Genomic DNA, 22,780 nt, shown 5'->3' on the forward strand with positions numbered 1-22,780 from the left:
GGATCTTGTTAGCATGGTTCTGAGGAGTAAAAGGGATATAACAGGAAAACACAAAGTGGAGTCCTATTCTGTGAATGTTAACAGAGACCCTGAGTGTCAGGGGTGAGCATGGAGCAGATGTGGGGTTAGATGTGTGAATGGGATGAGGGATCTGCCTGCCTCCCAGGAGCTTAAGTAGGGAGCTTCCGCTTCCGGAAGAGGAGACGTTACGGGGCTTAGGCGTGGTTGTCATCACCCTAGGCTCTTGAGAACTGAGAAAGGTGACAGGGTTGCCCCTGTGGACACATAGAGAGACCCCCGTTCTCAGCAGGGGGATGTGAACTGCCAGAAATGGGGAACGCTAGAGCATTCTATTCTGTTTTTAGGAAAAATAGATTAGTCTCGCATACTTTTATCTCACTGTAAATTTGGGATTAGAATTTAGACTCTGAATTCCACAGCCTAGAACATCTAAATATGAAAATGGAACACAGAATTAATATTCTCTCCCCATTTTGCTGCTTGTATTCCTTTCTTATCTACAAACGCCTTCTCTTCTGCCTGGCCTTTTCTGCCGCTATTTATAGCATGTCTAAAATATAGCCTTCCAAACACAATACTCAAGATAAATGGTAAAATCATCTAGACCACAATTAATTCAATAAAAAAGACAGGAAAATTAATTAATAAGAATGCAAATGTTTCTATGTGCTCCTGTCGAGCAGCCCATATAACATTGCTATTTACATCAACATTTCCTACTAGGTATTCTTGTTCTCTTTATACTATTCCTTTGAGCCACATTTTAAAAAGTGTCCATTTTGAATTTTTCAGGGAGCTTTCACCTTTTCATGCTTAAGACATAGTTTTAAAATCTCATGACAATGAATATTTTGTCTGCCAGCATTCTACAACTTGCATTAGAAAACCAATGTGTACCCACTCCGGTATTCTTGCCTGGAGAATTCCATGGACAGAGGAGTCTATAGATAAGATAAGAGTCTGTCTGTGATTTAATAGTAATAAAATAATTTAAGCAGACCATTAAAAAAAAATAAAACCAGTGTGCATATATACATATATATGGCTTCCCTGGTAGTCAGTGGTAAAGAACCAGCCTGTCAATGCAAGAGATGTAAGGGACATGATTTGAATCCCCAGGTCGGGAAGATCCCCTGGAGAAGGGCATGGCAACCCACTCCAATATTCTTGCCTGGAGAATCCCATGGACAGAGGAGTCTGGTGGGCTACAGTCCATGGGTCACACAGAGTTGGACACGACTGAGACAATTTAGCATGCACACACGTGTATACATATATATGGTTCCCAGGTGGCTCACTGGTAAAGAACCCACCTGCCAATGCAAGAGACGTAATGGATGCGAGTTCAATCCCTGGGTCAGGAAGACACCTTGGAGAATGAAATGGCAACCCACTCCATTATTCTTGCCTGGGGAACCCAATGGACAGCGGAGCCTGGTGAGTTACAGTCTATGGGGTTGCAAAAGAGTCGGACGTGACTTAGCAAATAAATGCCAACAACAATACATATATACATATATATATATTAAATTTTACTAAATATGACCTGGATAACTGTTTTTTATTTTTGTATTTAAAGGAAAAGAGAGCTTGAACTCATTGTATTTTATAGCCAGGAAATAGTCTAATTATCTTAATTTCACTGTATTTTTAGAAATAAATTATTTATTGGCGCAACAAGAACTCTTTGACTCCAGTATACACTGGGAAAGTAGACATCTGTAACTTGAAAAATACAAACAAAAAGTAATTCCAAAAGTAAAGGAACCCACAAATAGAAAACCTCTCAGACACAAAATCAGCTATACACTCAGAGCCCCTTTCTGAGACTCTGCTAACATAGAGCTCATGTCTCCAGACCATCTTTCATGCCTAGACTCTGGAAATCATTCACTGCCTATAGTGTTACAGCATCTCTTTGTGCCTAGGGTACAATAAAGAATTCTTCTGGAGTTATGTTATTGTACACAAAATAAGATTGCACAGAATGCACTATTAAAGCTGGTATGTGAATTGTTGTCCCCTGCCTGCAATCCGGTAAGTGCAAAAATTGAAAGTAAGCATTTAGAAACTTTTATGTCAATCTGGCATTGCAATGACATCCAATGTGTGACTGGTGGACAGGTCTCCTTGAATGGGATGTAGACCAGTTCCAGTATTGTTGAATTCACCTTGAGGGTGTCCATGTCTTGAGAAGCAGATGATTCATGCCCAGTAAGACCACACATTGGTCTGCAGTAAATCAGAAACAGGTTGACAAACAAATAAACAGGCCTCCTTTACCATTTATGGTAAAGGCATTGATATCAAATGCAGTCTTTGAAAGCTGTTTTTTTTACAGAACACGTGAGCATCACTCCATTTCAGTAACTATGTCAATATAATATCATTTTCAGTGAATGTGTTATTCTCCAGTTTCTAAATTCAATTGTGTGTGTGTGTGCACGCACACTTAGTCATTCAGTCCTGTCTGAGTCTTTGCAATCCCGCCAGGCTCCTCCATCCATGGGGTTTCTCCAGGCAAGAACACTGGAGTGGGTTGCCATTCTCTTCTCCAGGGGATCTTACTGACCCAGGGTTTGAACCCAGGTCTCCCGCAGTGAATTATTTACCATCTGAGCCACCAGGGACATTTAAGTTCAATTTAAATTAAACGTCACTCAGATTTTAATTGGTGCCTGCACATCTCCTGAAACTGCCTTCTCCCAAGTGAGGACAGCATTACTGTGATTTGTGGACAGTGATACTGAGTTGGAAACGGTGGATGGCTTCTAAATGCTGTGCCCAGGGGGACCACCACCACATGGTTGAAGGGTCCTCCCTGAAAGACAATTTCATCCAGAATGAGGTCCAATTGCAGAAACTTCTGGGCAATATTTTAGCACTTAATAGCATAGTGGCCAAATCCCCAAAGTAACAGATGTCCTAAGAGTTCTGGAGACCCAAGGAGAATATCTTGTCAGCCTGGCACTTCCCGAGCTACACGGATGACAGAACTGACCCATCTTTTGCCCTCAAACTCGTTTCCCCTTTCCTCCACCTCTATTCCTAGTCAGTCATGAGCTGACCTCCTCCCCACCTCAGAGGTACCCTCAACATGGTGCTACGGATGGCTCCTGCCCAATGACAGGCGTGGGACAGAGGAAACCCACTTACCATTACTGGCCTGAACCGTGTGTGATGGAAAGGTTTTCAAGAGAGATAACATGCTTCACCTTGCCCTTGTTAAAATGACACAAAACAAGTGTTGGAAGGAACTTGCTTTTGTATCTATTTGGAGAGTAAATATGAACTCTCCAATCTCTTAGGCTAGGTCGGGTTTTTCTACCTTGCCAAAATTCAACTCTGGAATATTTTTAGCTCTATTTAGCATTTTCTTCATGGCTACCATCTTCTCCAAAGTCATCTTTGGAGAAGTCCAAGATCCTAGATACTTCGAGTACAGAGAGGATCTATTGCCAAAGGATAAAAGTATCCATGATACTGTCTCCCAAACCAGAAGCTTTTCTCTAGGGAAGTCCAAATTATAGTCAACTGATGCTTTGAACTGTGGTGTTGGAGAAGACTCTTGAGAGTGCCTTGGACTGCAAGGAGATCCAACCAGTCCATTCTGAAGGAGATCAGCCCTGGGTGTTCTTTGGAAGGAATGATGCTAAAGCTGAAACTCCAGTACTTTGGCCACCTCATGGGAAGAGTTGACTCATTGGAAAAGACCCTGATGCTGGGAGGGATTGGGGGCAGGAGGAGAAGGGGACGACAGAGGATGAGATGGCTGGATGGCATCACCAACTCAATGGACGTAAGTCTGAGTAAACTCCGGGAGTTGGTGATGGACAGGGAGGCCTGGCGTGCTGAGATTCATGGGGTCGCAAAGAGTCAGACACGACTGAGCGACTGATCTGATCTGATCTGATCTCTGAGAGAATGGGCCAGGGAAAGAAATGAATATTGGTCAGTCTAAATCAACATTAGGCTCCAGTATTCTGCCATATAGCAATGGAAGTGCCCTGTGGTTTTTACTACTTTCACACACTAAAGTGACAAATAGCCCTGTGTGTGTGTGTGTGTGTGTGTGTGTGTGTGTGCACGCACGCGTGCGCACGCAGGCGCGCTTAGTCGCTCAGTTGTGTCTGACTCTTTGCAACCCCATGGACTATAGCCAGCCAGGCTCTTTGGCCATGGAATTTTCCAGGCAAGAACAATGGAGTGAACATTGTACTTAATTGCATTGAGCAGCTTCAGCTACATGCAACAAATTCTGGTAAATTCTCTTCTCATGTTTATTCTATAAACAATATTTCTAATTTTCCTTGTTATGGTTTCTTAGAAACATTCATCACTTAAAAGTGAACATTTAATTTCCAACTACATGGGATATTGTTTAAGGTATCTTTAATATTAATTTATCATTTAGATTCTTTCTAATTTAAATGCTTTCTCCTCTGCAATCACTTCCTCTGTTTTTTCAGTTTTCTAACTTTGTTGAGGCTTTCGATGGCTAAGATCTCTCTTGGTAAATATCACATTGCATTTGAAAATATGTGGGCTAGTTTAAAATATCTTTTGATATTGATTTCTAACATAATTCCACAGTGATAAGAGAACAGACTCTGCACGATTTCAATTACTTTAGACCATGAAATTTTTGGACCTTGTTTTATGTCCCTGGATATGTTCCAGTGTCTCCTAGTTTACAGTCTATGGGAACTTGAATAGAATTTGTATCCTACTGTTGTGTGAAAATTATATAAATCTTAATTATGTTGAATTGGTTCACAGTGCTTTCCAGGCCTACTTTATTCTTATACCTCTCTGTATATTCATTCTATTAATTCTTGAGGGTTTGATATTGAAAGTCCAACTAAAAATTCTTAATTGATCTACCTAAAAAAATAATTGTAATATATAGTGGAACTATATGTAACTTTGTTCTATATTTTCCAAATCTCCTGTAAATGTGTTATCATACTTTCATAATCTAAAAAAATAAAAATTAAAAAAAAAGAATATTGGAGTGGGTTGCCATTTCCTATTCCATGGGATTTTCCTCACCCAGGGATCAAACCCATGTCTCTTGCCTCTCCTGCGTTAGCAGGAGGATTTTTTTACCACCATGCCACCCGGGAAGCCCAACAAATAGCAACTCCATTCCAAACAAGGTAAGAATGAGAGTGTTTTAAATATTCGTACCCATTTGTTAAAAAACAAAAAGAAAACATGATTTCTCGTTTTTCCCCTTTAGGCTTGAGCGTGCGCCCCAAGCCACTTGCCAAAGTTTCTGTCAGTGGACTGTTTTCAAAAGTTTTATTTCAAGATTTATTGCAACATTCCCAAGGAAACCAATCTTTTTTTGTGCTCAACAAAAAGCACAAATGTCATTATGACGTATTTTTGTAATTCAATATGTGGTGAGTAAACACTAATAATCTGGTCTATCCATTCCTAAACATGATTTTAAAAATACCAACTATAAAATTTTAGGTGAATAAACCCCAACAATTACCTTTTCCGAAAGAGTTAAAGTCTGCATGTTTAATAAAGCTGAGCGTTGCGGGCCGGTGGATCACTGCTGGTCCTATTCAGCGATCATTCGTTGTCACTATGTCTGGAACCAGCTCCCCAGGTGGCCCTAGAACCCACCTGCCAGTGCAGGAGACCCAAGAGACACTGGGTCGATTTCTGGGTTGGGAAGATCTCCTGGAGAAGGAAATGGCAACCCACTCTATTATTCCTGCCTGGAGAATCCCACGGACAAAGAAGCCTGGTGGGCTACAGTCCAAAGGGTTGAAAGGAGTCGGACATAACCGAAGCCACTTAGCATGCATGCACACATGTCTGGACCAACTCTGTCCAACAGAACTTCCAGTGTTGCTGGAAATGTTCTTTATCATCATAGTCCAATATGGCAGTCACCGACTGCACATGTGTTTATCAAGTACTTGAATTGTGACTCATTAAGAACAGAGCCTTTCATTTCACTTAATTTTACTTTAAATGCAAATAGCCACATACGGCTAATGGTACCTTATTGGACAGTGCAGATATAAAACAGATATCACTGTTTAAATATAGAAAGAGAAACATGATTTGGCTTTTCTCTCAAAAATCTACAGAGTAATGGGAGAAATAAAATGCACACATAATTTTACATCAAAATCCCAATTGAATTTCTATGGAACTTAATAAAGGATAAAATTTATACAGAAGAAAAAAAAATCCCAAATTGCCAAGATGACTCTGAAAAGGAACAAAGTAAGGGGAGAGAAGGGATGAGACTTATCCTCCCAAATACTAAGAATTGTTACAGAATTATTGTGATTAATAGTAAAATACTGTCCTGGAAATAGACATGTAGAGCAGTAAAAGAGAACAAAGAGCCCAGAAACACTTTCATGCATTTTTCTTTTTCTTTTTGGAAGATGCAAAAAGCAGAAGCTATAAAACAAATTGACACATGGTACTACATCAGAATTTAAGCTTGTAGTCACCAAGACACCACAAACACGGTGAAAGGATAAGCCACAATCCAAGAGGAAGGGGATATATTTATACGTATAGCTGACTCACTCATTGCACAGCAGAACCGAACACAAAATTGTAGGGCTATTATTTGTTGTTCAGTCGCTAAATCGTGTCTGACTCTGCGACCCCATGAATGGCAGCACGCCAGGCTTCCCTGTCCTTCCCTGTCTCCCAGAGCTTGCTCAGACTCATGTCCATTGAGTCGGTGATGCCATCCAACCACCTCATCCTCTGTCGTCCCCTTCTCCTCCTGTCCTCAATCTTCCCCAGCATCAGGGTCATTTCCAGTGAGTTGGTTCATCACATCAGGTGGTCAAAGTAGTAGAGTTTCAGCTTCAGCATCAGTCCTTCCAATGAATATTCTGGATTGATTTTCTTTAGGATGGACTGGTTTGATCTCGGTGCAGTCCAAAACTCTCAAGAGTTTTCTCCAGCACCACAATTCAAAACCATCAGTCCTTCAGCACTCAGTCTTGTTTATGGTCCAAATCTCACATCTATACATGAGTACTGGAAAAAAAAAAAAAAGCTTTGTCTACAGGGCCCTTTGTCAGCAAAGTGATGTCTCTGCTTTTTATTTGCTATCTAGGTTTGTCATAGCTTTTCTTCCAATTATACCAATTTAAACAAAAAAGATAAGCCACAGATTGAAGAGATAGAACATACATAGCTGACAAAGAAGCAAAGTAAACAAATAAACAAGTAATTTTCAAAAACTTTAGTAAGAAAAAAACAAGTGACAAAGAGAACACAGGCAGAGGATATGAGAAGTGACTCGCAGAAGACAAACCTGAATGATGAATGCTAAGTGCTAAGTCGCTTTCAGTCCTGTGCAACTCTTTACAACCCCATGGACTGTAGCCTACTATGCTCCTCTGTCCATGGGATTCGATGCAAACGTTCTCAGTCTGACCAAATTAGTAGTGTGTAAATCAGAACAATGCCACTGTGTTTCAAACCCATAGTGTCTGCTACTGCACTTGAGGGTAACAAGCACATGTGTTAGTGTGGATGGGGATGATCTCACAGGTTGCTGATGAGACATGAATTGGGGCCACCTACTGAAAGCAATTTGGCGACATCTGGTGAAGCTCAAAATAGGTACATACTATGGTCCTGACGCAACAGTTAGAGCTGGACATGGAACAACGGTCTGGTTCCACATCGGGAAAGGAGTACGCCAAGGCTGTATCTTGTCACCCTGCTTATTTAACTTATATGCAGAGTACATCATGCTAAATGGTGGGCTGGATAAAGCACAAGCTGGAATCAAGATTGCCGGGAGAAATATCAATAACCTCAGATACACAGATGATACCACCCTTATGGCAGAAATTGAAGAAGAACTAAAGAGCCTCTTGATGAAAGTGAAAGAGGAGAGTGAAAAAGTTGGCTTAAAAGTCAACATTCAGAAAACTAAGATCATGGCATCTGGTCCCATCACTTCATGGCAAATAGATGGAGAAACAATGGAAATAGTGAGAGAATTTATTTTTTTTTGCACTCCAAAATCACTGCAGATGGTGACTGCAGCCATGAAATTAAAACATGCCTGCTCCCTGGAAGAAAAGCTACGACCAACCTAGATAGAATATTAAAAAGCAGAGACATTACTTTGCCAACAAAGATACATATAGTCAAAGCTATGGTTTTTCCAGTAGTCACATATGGACTTGTGAGAGTTGGATTATAATGAAAGCTGAGTGCCAAACAATTGATGCTTTTGAACTGTGGTGTTGGAGAAGACTCTTGAGAGTCCCTTGGACTGCAAGGAGATCCAACCAGTCAATCCTACAGGAAATCAGTCCTGAATAATTATTGGAAGGACTAATGCTGAAGCCAAAACTCCAATACTTTGGCCACCTGTTGCGAAGAACTGACTCAATGGAAAAGACCCCGATGCTGGGAAAGATTGAAGGCGAGAGGAGAAGGGGACGACAGAGGATGAGAGAGTTGGATGGCATCACCGACGCCGTGGACATGAGTTTGAGTAAACTCCAAGAGTTGGTGATGGACAGGGAGGCATGGCATGCTGCAGTCCATGGGGTCGAAAAGAGTCAGACACGACTGAACGACTGAACTGAACTGATGGTCCTGACAGTCTATTTGTAGGCATTTACTTTAGATCAGTTCTTGCCAAGGGAACGTGCACTACAGGTTCACTGCTATATCATTTATAATTATGAAAAATTGAAAATGAGCCAAATATCTCTGGAATAAATTGTAGTACATCCATTCAATTGAATGATACATAGCAGTAAATGAGCTAGATCCACATTTATCAAGACTGACAGGTCTCAAAAATATAATGTGGAGTAAAAAAGGAAGTGACAGAAAAATACAGAGTATGGTACCATTTGTGTGAATTTCAAAGCACCCCAAGTGCTATGCAGGTTCCCCCCATTCTCCAAAAGTAGAGCCTTCCTATGAAACCTTTCCTAAGCTGAAATGTGGAAAAGCAAAGAAGCAATCACGTTAGGACACACCTTGCTAACAGATGCAGAAAATAAACAGAGATGAAGCACGGATGCTCATGGGCAGTTCAAACCTGTGCCGCCCTGAAGGTGAGATACTCCATGCAGTTTCTGGGGTAGGCGCTGCTAGGCAGGGCCACTCTCCCTGCTGGGGTGCACACTGCTGCTTGAACGACTCGCTGCAAAACAAATGCTGAACGCTATTTTCAATTTTCATCTTTCATTATAAAAGTGAAAATCCTCTTTGATTTCTTTTGGTTAGGAAAAAAACAGGTGCTGATGTCGTTCTTTCATAAAAGGGAAGTGTCATAAAACCAACTTTTGAAGAGCAGGGGACCCCTGAGTAGTTGTTTGTAGTACCTAGGTATGAAAAGGGTTAAATTATGGATGATATGAGTAACAACTTCATAACAGCTGTACCTGGACAAGGGAGGGCCCGAGCCTTTACCAAAGGGGGCCACACTCTGGCCTTCCTCTCCCCTAGGGCCAAGCCGGTGTACCCACCAGAAGCCCATCCCCCCTCCCATCTTCCTGCCCCTCACCTCCCACACTCCTACCCCCACCCCCCGCTGCGACCTGAGATCCCAGGATTCCCTGCCGGTGGTCCTGAGCCCTCTTCTTGGGCCTGCACGACTCTCCCCCAGGCCCACCTTCCAGAGAAAGGGCCTGGTAGATGTCCTGGGAAGACGCAGGGATGATAAGGATGAGACACGAAGGCACGTGATGAAGACTTCATCTGCGTCTAGGAGTCTTAGTTCTTCATAGCTGCACATCTAAGATATAACAAAAGAAGGCAGGAGGCCAAACAATTGATGCAGTTGAACTGTGGTGCTGGAGAAGAAAGTCCCTTGAACTGCAAGGAGATCAAACTGGTCAATCTTAAGGGAGATCAACTCTGACTATTCACTGGAAGGACTGATGCTGAAGCTGAAACTCCAGTATTTTGGTCATCTGATGTGAACAAATGACTCATTAGAAAAGTCCCTGATGCTGGGAAAGATTGAGGGAAGAAGGAGAAGACGGCATCAGAGGATGAGATGGCTGGATGGACATGAAACTGGGCAAACTTTGGGAAACGGTGAGGCACAGGGAGGCCTGGCGTGCTGCAGTCCATGGGGTTGCAAAGATTCGGACTTGACCGGGTGACTGAACAATAACAAGAAGAGGAACAAGACATAATTACAGGACATTTGCAAATTCTGGGGAGGGTGGGTGGTTTTATTACTTTCTTTATTAAGAGCTGACTTATACATATTAATAGCACTCCTCACGTGCTAAGCATGCTTTAGTCACTCAGTCATGTCCGACTCTTTGCAACTCCATGGACTGTAGCCCACCAGGCTCCTCTGTCCATGGGGTTTTTCAGGCAAGAATACTGGAGTGGGTTGCCATTTCCTCCAGGGGATCTTCCCAAGCCAGGGATCGAACCTGAGTCTCCTGCATCTCCTGCCTTGCAAGCAGATTCTTTACCATGTTCTAAGTAATTTGTATTAAAAATGGAAAGGTTCCATACTACTCGATTTTACAGAAAAGGCTAAATATCTTGCCCAAGGTCATTTAACTCAGTAGAAGTGAGATTCAAACACTCCAAAGTCCGTGATCTTAGCAACTGCTCTAGGTCTACTTGTCCAAATGCTCAGATTACTTTATTTAAAATAAATATATAAGTTAAATAATTAAATTAAAATAGCCTGACAACAGCAATACAAAGGAAAATGTAGTGAAATTCCTTAAGAAGGTTCTTAGATGTGTTCAGAGCACAGACATGACTTAGAGAAGAAGGCGGTTGCAGTAGTTGCAGAGGACTCAGCAGAGGGGGTGCTGACATTCCGCCCAGGACTTGCTGGGCCATAGCTGTGAGGATGTGAGGGCAAAATGCCAGTAAGAAGAAACTTCGTGTGACAGATTTAGGGAAGTTAAGGAAGGATTGGAGGATTAGCAAGTTGTGTTATGTTTGGCTGTCACATGGGGGGACAATTTGGTTAAGGATATAGGTTGGGATCTTGAAAGGGAGGGTGAGAAATGAGTGTTTAATCTGGAAACAAGGCAAGCCCTTCAAGGAAGTACCTCGGAGCTGCTCTGTGGGAAGGCAGTGAGGAGGGCGGGCTGACCCCAGAAAAGCTGCTGTGGGTGAGGAGCCCCCACGGCACTGTGGACAAAGACAGTGGTGGAGTAGAAGAGAAGAAGCCATACATGTGTGTGTGTATGTGTGTGTGTGTGTGTGTGTGTGTGTGTAAGGTGTGGTGTCAGGAAGCATCCATTTATTCCACAAATGTTTACAGAGCAACTACTATAACCAAGCAATGATCTAGGGGGTCACAAGATAGAAATGAACAAAGCAGAACTTTCTGTCCTCATGAAACCTGCATCCTAGGCAGGGGATACCAGAAAAACAAGTAAATACAGCAGGACTTCCTTGGTGGTCCAGGGATTAAAAATCTGCCTGCCAATGCAGGAGACACAGGTTCAATCCCTGGTCCAGGAAGATTCCACATGCCCTGGGGCAACTGAGCCTGTATGCAACGACTGCTGAGCCCACGAGCTGCACCTCCTGAAGCCCTTGCGCCCTAGAGCGGGGCTCCACAACGAAAGAAGCCACTGCGACTAGAGAGTAGCCCCCATCTCTCTCTACAACCGGAGAAAGCCTGCATGCAGCAAGGAAGACACAGCCAAAAGTAAATGAATAAAGCAAAGGAGTTAAAAGATACATATGTTAGATGGTGATAAGCACTTTGGAGACAGATGAAGCAGGGAAGGGAGCTGCGGGCTTGTCTGTATATGTGCACAAGTGTGTGTAAGAGTGGAGGGATGGTAAGCAGGGATGAGGGGAAGGCACATTGGAGTAAAGGCCTGGGGAGTGAGGGGTGTTGAGATGATATCTAGGAGTCTAGGACAGGGTTATGGTTACACCAAAAGGCAAGCTGGGAGGTGCAGCTGGGTGGGAGGAGGAGAGACTGAGTCTGGGGTCCTGGGGGTGGGGGCAGTCAATAACAGGGACTACACCCTCAAGTGTGAGACACGCATGCACAGAAGTCACTGCTAACTCAGTGAGAAACCAGCTTCAGCAGCTGGGATCAAGGATGCGAGAACGATCAAGAGAGCCAGAGAGATCATTCACTCAGCCCCGACTTTGTGCCCCTTCAAAGCGTTTTATCCTTCCTAGTACCAGGAAGCCTTAGGGCATCCCTGCAGTGGACTGGATTAACTCTGCAACAAAGAACAATAGGATTAAGCGCTAACTTGTCAAAGGGCACGGTAGGGGTCCGCCACTTTTCCGGCACTTCGTATGTAATAATTTGTTCAACTGTCACAGCAAGCCCACAGGGGATGTCTCATTTGACATGAAAAGACTGGACTGGCCAAGTAAGGTGCCCAAGGTCACAAGCTGGTGAAACAGCCAGCCTGGCTCCTGTCCTGATTCCGGATTAAAAAAAGAAAAAAGTCAGCCTGCACTCTACCAGCTTCTCCGCCCTCCGAGTAAAGAAACCTAAGGGTAGAAGCTTCTTGGACAGCTGGGGTGGGGGTCTGGGGAGACAGCTGGAAAATTCTCAAGAAGGGGGAGGCTAGGCCAGGGCAGGCCGGGGGCTGCTAACAGCGCAGTGTGGTCCGCACACGCGAAGGCTGCAGCCTAGAAGGGGCTTCTCACCCGCCCGGGGAGGCATCGGAGCGCTTCGGCGCCTAGCAGAGGCCCGGACCCTAGACCGGACGCAGCTCTGCCAACCCTTGCGAGAAAAGTCAGGAGGCTAAAAACAGCCTTTCAAAGCAGTCAGCAAGCACGCTTTTTCAGGCGGTTTCAGACAGAGAAGTGGCCTTGGCTAAAGCAACCTGTAAGCGTCTGAAGTCCCTTCTCACTTGGAACTCCAGGACTCTGCACAAGACGCTCAGCCTCTGTGGGCTGCCCAGCTGCTCCTTTTGAAAGGTGGACAATATCTGAGATGTCGCCAAAAATCTAACCTCGCGGAGTCCAAGTTCTGCAATCGGTTCACTATTCTGGGACCTGGCTGCCCGGCCTCGGGGTCGCGCGGGGCGGCTCTGCACCGAGAGGAGGAGGCCTGGAGGGGTGGGGGTGGGGGGGGCTCCCCTGGTCACAGGAGTGGGACCCGGAGCGCGGGCGTCCTCGGTCCCTCCACCAGGTTGCAGCCGGGACCCTCGAGAAGCGAGTTCCAGGAGCCCGGGAGTCGTTAGGTGGCCCTGGAACTTCCTTGTCTGGAAGCCCGACCCAGGCCCGCCCGCGGACCGGGCTGCTGGCAGGGACCGAATGGAGCCGCGCGCCAGCCCGGGAAGGCTGCGCGCGTCACTCGCAGTCTTGGGCCGGGTCCCCGGCGCGCGGTGGCGCTCCGCCAGGCCGCGCCACCCGGGCCCGGCCGCGCGCCCACCCCGGCCCCGCGGCGGCGTCCCCTGGGGGAGCTCGGCCCGGACCTCCGCGGACGCCCCCCTACTCCCCACGCCCCCGGGGGCGAGAAGCGGGGGCCCCGGGGCCCGAGGAGCGCCGTCCGCTGGCGCGGCGCCCAGGGGCGTGAGGCGGGGAGCGCGGGGGAGGCGGCCGGGGCGGAGGAGGCGGCCGGCCGGCCGGCGGGTCACTCGGCGGCCCGGGGCGGCGGGCGGCAGACGCGCTCGGGGGAGGCGGGCGAGCGCACCATGCCGTCCTTCGACGAGGCGCTGCAGCGGGCCGGCGAGTTCGGGCGCTTCCAGCGGCGCGTGTTCCTGCTGCTGTGCCTAACGGGCGTCACCTTCGCCTTCCTCTTCGTCGGCGTGGTCTTCCTGGGCAGCCGGCCCGACCACTACTGGTGCCGCGGGCCGAGCGCCGCCGCGCTGGCCGAGCGCTGCGGCTGGAGCCCCGAGGAGGAGTGGAACCGCACGGCGCCCGCGTCCCCCGACCCCGCGCCCCCCGAGGGCCGCGGCGACGGCCGCTGCCAGCGCTACCTCCTGGAGGCGGCCAACGCCAGCGCCGCCCCCGGCGCGCTGAGCTGCGCGGACCCGCTCGCCGCCTTCCCCAACCGCTCCGCGCCGCTCGTGCAGTGCCGGGACGGCTGGCGGTACACCCAGGCCCACTCGACCATCGTCAGCGAGGTAAGGGGCCCGGCGGCGGCGGGCGGCGGCGGGCGGCGCGCGGATCCCCGCGGAGGCCGGGAGCCCAGCAAGCCGGCCGCCGGGACGGTGCGCGGAGGCTGAGACCAGTCGGTTACCTCCGGGCCCCCGCCTGCTTCATCCTGCACTCGGAAGGGCTGCGTCGCAACTGCCCGCCCCGGGGTTGTGGCTTTTCTTCCCCCTCTGCTAGGGAGTTGACGGGGCTTCCCTGGTTCAGCAGGTAAAGAATCCGCCTGCAATGTGGGACCACCTGGGTTCGATCCCTGAGTTGAGAAGAATCTCTGGAGAAGGGAAAGGCTACTGGCCTGGAGAATTCCGTGTTAATGGAGAGGTGCTTTCATGCATTGGAGAAGGAAATGGCAACCCACTCAAGTGTTCTTGCCTGGAGAATCCCAGGAACGGCGGAGCCTGGTGGGCTGCCGTCTATAGGGTCGCACAGAGTCGGACACGACTGAAGCGACTTAGCAGCAGCAGCTTTGGTTGCAAGGGTGAACGAAAACTGCCCTAGAAGCCGAGGGCTAAGATACTTCGCTCACGCCTTCTTGGGGATCCGAGCATCCAATGGGATGCGCGTTATCTCTGAGCTGTGTGTGAGCAAGTAGTCGGAAGGGACGTGTGGACGTGCGGGTAGAGAACCGAAGAGTCTGGGGCGAGCGACACGGAGCCGGCTGGTGGTCTCCAGCCGGCAAAAAAAGGAGAAATCTAAGTTTGAAGGCAGAGCCACCCACGTGATTATCTGAAATGCAAAAGGACAAAGGTCGAGGCTATCCTGGGAGCATGATTTTGGTAAAACTCCTTTGGGGCAAAGAGCAACATTTGAGAGAAGTTGGGAAAGCTGAGGTTTTGAATTAAAAAAAAAAATCCGCCCCCCAAAGCATGCAGAGTGAACACCCCATGTACTGTGGGTGGCTGCTGGGGGCCGGGTGGGGGCACTCCTCACGGTTGGGGTAGCTGGTGCTGGCAGTCTCCACAGGCTCTTTGGGTACGTCTGGGTTGCAAAGAGTTGGATAGGACCGAGCGACTTCACTTTCACAAGGAAGCAGGGCATTGCAGGTTAGGTGCCCTCTCCCTTGGTGGCAGGACTGTCTCTACCCTGGTCTGGCAGTTTGCATCTTTATCTTGGTTGGCTCTAACCTCAGGGACCCACTGAGCTTGGGTGGATGGGATGAGCAGTTTTACTGAACTTTGTTTGCAATCACAGATCAATTGAATTTCTAACAAATGATTGAATGTGCCCAGGCAATTTGGGGGGGAAAATGTCTTTAATTGATTGTCAGGAGGAGTGTTTAAGGACCTCTTTGAATAATGGGGGAAAACACTGGCTTCAGGGTTTGCAGTGCCTCTTCTGCCTGTTAACGGTGTTCTTTGGTCGGGTGACCACATCTTTCTGGTGTTGGGGTTGTCGATCTTTGAGGTTATGCATGCTCTGTGTGTGAACACACTGTGTAAAGTCCTCTGCTAAGAGCTATAGAGATCAAACCCCGGCCAGGCCATATCAGTGTGTGTCTGGGATGCTTTAATTTCTACCTAATTTGTGGGTCACCATCAGGACTTGCTTTATAGGCTGATGATGTTATGGATTTCACTCTTGAAATGAATGGCCGTGGGAAAGGGTATTATCACCAGTACTTCCTTCGAGTTGCATCCAAAGTGGCTGCTTCTATTGCATCCAGCATGACTGCTTAATGCTACTTTCCAAGCAAACCAGCAGATGCCCCTTGGAGAGTAGACACCTGATTCTTGAAGACATGAATCTCAAATGAAGAATGAAAAATGAGCCTTAAAAGCAAAAGGCACACACACTGCAGGGGGGTTTCCCTGAACACATGACCCATGCACATCAGAGAAGAGAGACGTTGTGATATCTAACCTCAGATGCCTTATTCTGGACTCCCAGGCTTGTCTCAAGCCTTCCAGGGTTATTTCAAAAGAGGTTATGAAGTCTTACGAAGCTCAAAAGGCACTGTGGAAGATGAGAGCACCGCACATCAGGACCTGGGACTGCGTCCAGGTGGCTGTGTGGCTTGGGTGGATTGCTTGACCTCTCCGGGTTTAGCATTCTCGTCTGTAGTATCAGGGGTTGGATTCAGCCCTGTGTAGTCCTACCAGCGCCATCAGTGACATCACTGGATGGCTGTTCTCAGTGTGATCAGCACAATGACAAAAATCTTCAAGGAAAACGAATCCTCTCTTAAGGCCTCTGACAAGTTTTGGAAATATATTAGAGATTATTTTTCCTTTTCTTTTGGTCCAAAACTGTTTGCTTCTTCTGGTTTGTTTTTAGTGTTTTGATTCTTGAGAGGAAGCCCTCAGTCTGTTCAGGAGGTTCAGCATCTAGAACAATTCCTTCCCTCTTAGAGTTCTTCACTGCTAATACACAGCTGTCTTTGGTTTTGCATGTGGTCCAGTTAGGATTTATTTTTCATATTCTATCAGAGTGATGAAAGGAACTATAGTTCTATCTCTGACTCACACCGTGTACACAGTGTGTTTTCAAGGACTTAAAAATCTATTGTATTAATCATGGAAAGGGAGGGTGAATTGGGAGAGCTCAGAAGGTGGAAGGGGAGCTCAGATTCCAGAATGACCCCCTATGGCTGTCATATTTAATCCTTGCACCATTGCGGGAAAGAGAGCATTGTCCCATCTTTGCAGAAGGGGAGCCTGAGGCAAGAGAATATGAAGGGACCTCCCAGGGTCCCAGACCTTCCACGTAGCCAAGTTGGGTCTGGATCCAGGGGGTCTTGATTGTGAATCAGTCTCCTTTGGGCCAGGCAGCGCTGGGACGCTCGGAGTCCTTGGAACGGGTCCAAGCAACACGATCCCGGATTGCTCACACTTCAGAACCTGCAAGAAATCTTGTTGAACGTCCCTGTTTACTAGTTACTATCCTGGTCTCCACTGACCAGCGTATCATTTTGTTTCGTTTCGCTGTGTTGGGAACATGATACGATGCAGATGGGGCGGCTGTCTTCCCTGTCGTGGGAATGGCTGTCTGTGCTCCCCGCGTGAACGCTGCAGAATGGGCACTTCAACCTCAGCCATCCCTTTCTTCATCTTCCAAAGTGAAACAGGCCAAGGAGTGAAGTCAGGAGTCAGTGCCAAGTGCAGGGCTGTTTTAGTCCAGCTTTCCCTCCTGTTTATCCCGCTCTAGGCGATGCAGTGGGTTTTTCACCTACATTGAAGGTCCTCAGCACAAACTTGTCCAGTATCTGAATCTCAGCCTTATCTGGTTGCCAGACACTGGGCGGAAGAAAGCATCATGTGTTGCGGACAAGTCCAGGCCCTCGCCACCCAAATATTTCAGTTTCTTCCCCAGGGAGTAAGTCTTTGAAACTGATGTTGAGACTTTGAAATACTTGCTTGGTGGGCATTCCTCTCGAACTAGGATCAAGGCTTCAGAGCACCATTAAAAATAGATTGAATTGCCCTTTCTAGATTATTCTTTCTCCCACACATAAAACATGAAAGTAAATTTGAGGGCAGTGGCTGCCCCACTGAAGAAAGCGGAGCCTGCTTTGATCTTGGGGGCTGCCCTGGTGTTTCTCTGTCTCTGCTCTGCTTCTTGCGCATCCATCCCAGGACAGGCGCCCAACCTCAGAGATTAGAGCCATGAGTGTCTGGTCCTTGCTGTCCCACCAGTGTGGAGACGCGCTGCTGTCAATACCGGAGAGTGGAGGTTAGCCAGGCTCCCGGTTTATTCCGAGCTGAGTTTCTGATTTGCTCTGGGCCCTTGGGGAAGATCTTACTTTTCTATTGTTTTTATTTTTAACATGACGTGTGCCTTCCCTATTTTTTCTCTGAATCAACCTCACCAGAGCATCTATTTTGTTATTACTTCAAAGGATCAACTGTGGTACTGTTCATTTTATATTTCTCCTTTTTTATTTCTTTTTAGTTTCATTATATTTTTTAATATAAATAAAAAGTTATTTTATTGGTATATACTTAATTTACAAGGAATTTCTACTGTACAGCAAAGTGATTCAGTTATACATGTGAAGTGAAGTCATTCAGTCGTGTCTGACTCTTTGCGACCCCATGGACTGTAGCCTTGTAGCCTATCAGGCTCCTCTGTCCGTGGGATTTTCCAGGCAAGAGTGCTGGAGTGGATCGCCATTGCCTTCTCCAGGGGATCTTCACGACCCAGGGATCGAACCTGGGTCTCCCGCGTTGCAGGCAGACGCTTTACCGTCTGAGCCACCAGGGAAGCACTTAAATTCTTTTTCATATTCTTTTCCATTGTAGCCTACCACAGGATATTGAATATAGTTCCGTGTGCTGTACGGTAGGTCCTTGTTGTAGAATTTAGATTCTTCATTTCAATTCTTTCAGTGGTTACCCCTGAAATTTTACCAAGTTTACTTAACTGAGTCCGAATTGAATACTGCAACCTTCTCCTAAACAATCTGGGATCTTAAACACTTTGATTCAGTCCCTCCTGTATCACAGGCATTAGTAGCCAATATTCTAGGTTTGTTCTTTCATTGTTAATTTATGGATTTTGTGCAAATCATGTATGTTTGGTTCACACTTGCCCTCGTCTACTCATCATTCCATGCCGTTTCACTTTCCCTGCTTTTTTTTCATGTACATCTTTAAAACATTTTTATTTAGTTTGTATCTCTTGATGGTGAATGTTCTCCACTTTCGTTTCTATGAAAATGTCATTTCACCATTATTCTTGAAAGATAGTTCTGCCAGGTAAATAGTGTTATTTTGCCAGTTATTTTTCCTTAGCCCTTTCAGGCAGAGAAGGCAATGCTACCCCACTCCACTACTCTTGCCTGGAAAATCCCAAGGACAGAGGAGCCTGGTAGGCTGCAGTCCATGGGGTCGCTAATAGTCGGACATGACTGAGTGACTTCACTTTCACGTTTCACTTTCATGCATTGGAGAAGGAAATGACAACCCACTCCAGTGTTCTTGCCTGGAGAATCCCAGGGACGGCAGAGCCTGGTGGGCTGCCATCTATGCGGTCCCACAGAGTCAGACACAACTAAAGTGACTTAGCAGCAGCAGCAGCAGCAGCCCTTTCAGGATGTGAACTCTGCCTCGTAGCTCTCATTTTTGCTTTTGAAAAGCCTGTTGTTAGTCTAATTGTCCTTTTCTCTTGGGTTGTGTCTAGGTGGGTATTTTTTGTATTTATCTAGTTTAGTATACATTGCTTCTAAAAGGTCCCTGGCATATAGTAGGCATTCAGTAAATAGCTCTTGAATGAACCAATTGTATTTTCTTTAACTGCAATTTTTAGTTCTTTGGTGGGTTCTGGAATATTCTCAACCATTATCTCTTCATTTCTTAGTTTCTACTCTTTCTTTCTGAAATTCTAATTAAACTTAAGTTGAACCTTCTTTATCTGTCCTTCATGACTCTTAACCTTTCTCTCATATTTCCCATTTCAGTATCTGTATGTTCAGGTAGCTTTTCAGACTTATCTTCCACATCACAATGTTTCTATTAGCACTGTCAAATCTGCTGTTTAATGCGTTCATTGAAGTTTTGTATTTCAGCCCTTATCTTTTTCATTTACCAAAGTCATATTTTTTTATCTTTCAAATATCCCTGGTCGTGTATTGCTAGTCTCTTATCGTTTGCTCATTTTTGTGTTTCTGTTTTTCGGTTTCTTTAAATGTTTTACATATGACTAGAATACTGGAGTGGGTACCCATTCTCTTCTCCAGGGGATCGTCCCGACCCAGGGATCAAACCTGGGTCCCCTGCATTGGTAGGCAGATTCTTTACCATCTGAGCCACCAAGGAAGCCCAACTCTATATTTTATATTTGGTAATTCACATCCCCAGAGATGTTCCAAATGTCTCACTTGTTGTTTGTTATGTTTTTGGCATTTGTGTGTGTGTTGGTTGAGCTTAATGAGTGAGCAGTCATCCCGGTGTGTGTCTGCAGCTTGGTGTTGACCGCAGAATGGCCAAGCAGGTCCATGCAGTGATGTGTGTATGAACCTAGAGCCAAAAGAGATGAGAACACAAAAGCTCATCTCCTGCTTTCTTCTGGCAACTTATTTATTATATTACCAATGACAGCTCAATTGAAATTTATTTAGCATTTACTATATGCTGGGCAGGCCTCCCTGGTGGCACAGTGGTAAAGAACCCACCTTGCCAATGCAGGAGACATAATAGACGCAGGTTCAATCCCTGAGTCGGGAAGATCCCCTGGAGGAGAAAAAGGCAACCCACTCCAGTATTCTTGCCTGGAGAATCCCATGGACAGAGGAGCCTGGAGAGATGCAGTCTGTGGGGGTCGCAAAAGAGTCAGACACGAGTTAGCAACTAAACAACAACATATGCTAAGCGCTGACTAGGCTGGTGTACGAAGATGGCTAAGTCTCCCATGAGCTCAGGGCCTGGCAGAGAGACTTGCCCGGAGATAGCAAAAGGCCGCAAGTGGTGACAGGTGTGGTGAAGGGATGCCTTCTTCTGATTGACTGGGGCTGAATCAAAGCACTGACCTTGACCACCGCCTCGGGGGACAAGGAGGAGCCCGAGAAGAATATATGAGGAGGAAAATGTTGCATGTGCACACGCTCTCACCTTCATCCTTATTTATTTGTAGCCATTCAAATGTCCCCGGATCAGTGACTGATGGATATTCCTGGGACCCACCCACAGACGTGGACTCAAAAGATGGGAGTGGTGTTCGGGAATCTTCATCGTTCACACACGTGTGAGGCCCTTGCAGGTGGCCCCGAGACCACATGAGGACCATGACAAGATCCTCGTGGGTGGAACAGCCTATGTGTGGTTGAAGCGAGTGCCAGCTCCCCCAGACACTCTGCAGACCTTTCCTCAACCGGGAGTCCCACGCTTTATCTGATGAAGTGCTGCGGTGTACTTGCAGAAAGCTTGGGGGTCTCCAGAGACAGGCAGCTGACAGTAAAACCCTATAATTGATTGGAATGAGGTGCCCACAGCTGCACCACACTCTCTGGGAATCTTGGTGCACCATGGGGTGGGGCTTTGGGCACAGACAGGGGTGCAACCACAGGGGATGGCCAACAGATAAGGCATGGATGTCTGTACTTTGTTATGTACCGGTTAAAGACCCTAGGCATAAGGCGGTTTTCTGTAACATCGCATGGAAAAACCCAAGAGAACTTTTTGGCCACCCTTATATAATGGAAAGAACATCCCTGTCCTTTGGGGTCAGAGAGATCTCAGCCTAAAGCCCAGCTGCTCCATGTTTCCACTTTTAAGGACAAATCGCAGAACCTGCCTGAGCCTCAGTTTCCTCAGCTCTAGAAAGGACGTAATTAGGAATTCCCTTGCAGTCCAGTGGTTAGAACCTGGTGCTTTCACTGCCTTAGCCCAGGTTCAGTCCCTGGTTGGGGAAGTAATATCCTATAAGCTGCCCAGTGCCACACACACACACAAGAAATTTCCCTGTAGCTCAGATGGTAAGGAAGCTGCCTGCAGTGGTGGAGACCTGGGTTCAATCCCTGGATCAGGAAGATCCCCTGGAGAAGGAAATGGCAACCCATTCCAGTATTCTTGCCTGGAGAATTCCATGGACAGAGGAGCCTGGCAGGTTACAGTCTATGGGGTCGCACAGAGTTGGACATGACTGAGCGACTAACACACACACACACCCAGTAACACTTTCCTTAGTGATTGCCCCACCATACACATGTAGAGTGCCTATCACCGTGCCTGGCCCTAAGGGATGCTCAAAAATTGGATCCTGTTAACTTATCGAGTCTTGAGCTGGATGGGGGTGGGGGAGGGAGAGAGGAGATAGATGCTGGTTCAGACTTGGCCCTGGAGCTGTAGCTTGCTGGCCTCTGGTTAAGTGCAATACATCACTAATAAACTTACCTTCTATGTTAACGGGCACTGATTTCCACTGAGGCCGAGAGTACCGTGTCCTTTTCCGCTGAGACGCACAGCAAAGCTGTATTTCCCAGCTCCCCTTGCAGCTCGGGGTGGAGGTGGTCCTGTGATGGAGTTCTGGTCAGTGATGTTGAGAGAAACACATACCTGGAGGCAAGAAAACCTTCCTCCTCGCAGTCTCCCCTCTTCCTTCCTCCCCTCATCTGCGTGCAGAGAATGCCAGGGCCCCCAGAGAGGGCCAGGTCCTTAACGGGATGGGGTGCAGATCTTGAAGCCTGCAGGAAGAGGAGCCCCTATCTTCCTCCCCTTTATCTCCTCTTCGTGAGACTGTGGAATGTAAACTGTCTTATGTGAAGCCACCGAGATTTGGGGAGTGGTTTGAGCTTCCCCTGACAAATACACATTTTGTTGTGTTTCTTAGAGGCTGCCGGCACCTGGTGCAATGGTAGGGAAGCTGGTTCCTTCAAGACGGTCCCCGCCTTGGTCTGTATACAAGGTCACCATGACCTTGTCCAAGGGCCCTGCAGGCCCCCTCCTCTGCAGGCTTCCCTCCTGCAGCCCCTCCAGGACATGCCTGGTTGTCCTCCCTGGGCTGTGAGTATGCCGCTTCCTTTTCTCCAAATACCTTTCCTCTTTCTTTTTGAGGCTGGTGCATTTTTTTTTTTAATGTAAAGATGCATCTATGCTGTGTGTTCAATTGTGTCCGCCGCTTTGCAACTCCACGGACTGTAGCCCTCCAGGCTCCTCTGTCCATGGGATTCTCCATCAAGAATACTAGAATGGGTTACTATGCCCTCCTCCAGGGATCTTCCGAACCCAGGGAT

The 22,780-nt window shown here is 46.9% G+C and overlaps 2 protein-coding genes across 2 annotated transcripts in view; one reads left to right on the plus strand and one right to left on the minus strand.

The window, feature by feature from the left end:
* Positions 1-8,564: 8,564 nt before the first annotated feature.
* On the minus strand, positions 8,565-13,657 carry LOC113898768. Its single transcript, XM_027552155.1, has 4 exons — positions 13,599-13,657; positions 12,870-13,452; positions 9,668-9,790; positions 8,565-9,196 (listed from the first exon to the last, which is right to left on the minus strand). The coding sequence occupies exons 1-4, from the start codon at positions 13,655-13,657 to the stop codon at positions 9,086-9,088; spliced, it is 876 nt and encodes a 291-aa protein (XP_027407956.1). The 3' UTR covers positions 8,565-9,085.
* The window catches only part of SLC22A3 (solute carrier family 22 member 3), a 98,805-nt gene continuing 89,626 nt past the window's right edge, over positions 13,602-22,780 (plus strand). Inside the window, exon 1 of the mRNA XM_027551986.1 lies at positions 13,602-14,087. Within this exon, the coding sequence (XP_027407787.1) occupies positions 13,656-14,087 (432 nt within the window). The 5' untranslated portion in view covers positions 13,602-13,655. The remainder of the gene's footprint in view (positions 14,088-22,780) is intronic.

This window comes from Bos indicus x Bos taurus, chromosome 9, assembly GCF_003369695.1.
Source record: "Bos indicus x Bos taurus breed Angus x Brahman F1 hybrid chromosome 9, Bos_hybrid_MaternalHap_v2.0, whole genome shotgun sequence".
Taxonomy (NCBI): domain Eukaryota; kingdom Metazoa; phylum Chordata; class Mammalia; order Artiodactyla; family Bovidae; genus Bos; species Bos indicus x Bos taurus.

Excerpts from the sequence above, each read along its gene's own strand:
- LOC113898768 (XM_027552155.1), bottom strand. The coding sequence starts at position 13,657 with ATGGTGCGCTCGCCCGCCTCCCCCGAGCGCGTCTGCCGCCCGCCGCCC. Across the intron at positions 9,791-12,869 it reads GCAGAGTCCTGGAGTTCCAA|ATGTGCAGCTATGAAGAACT; the intron begins GTGAGAAGGGAC and ends GTTATATCTTAG. Across the intron at positions 9,197-9,667 it reads CCAGGCCCTTTCTCTGGAAG|CGAGTCGTTCAAGCAGCAGT; the intron begins GTGGGCCTGGGG and ends TTTGTTTTGCAG.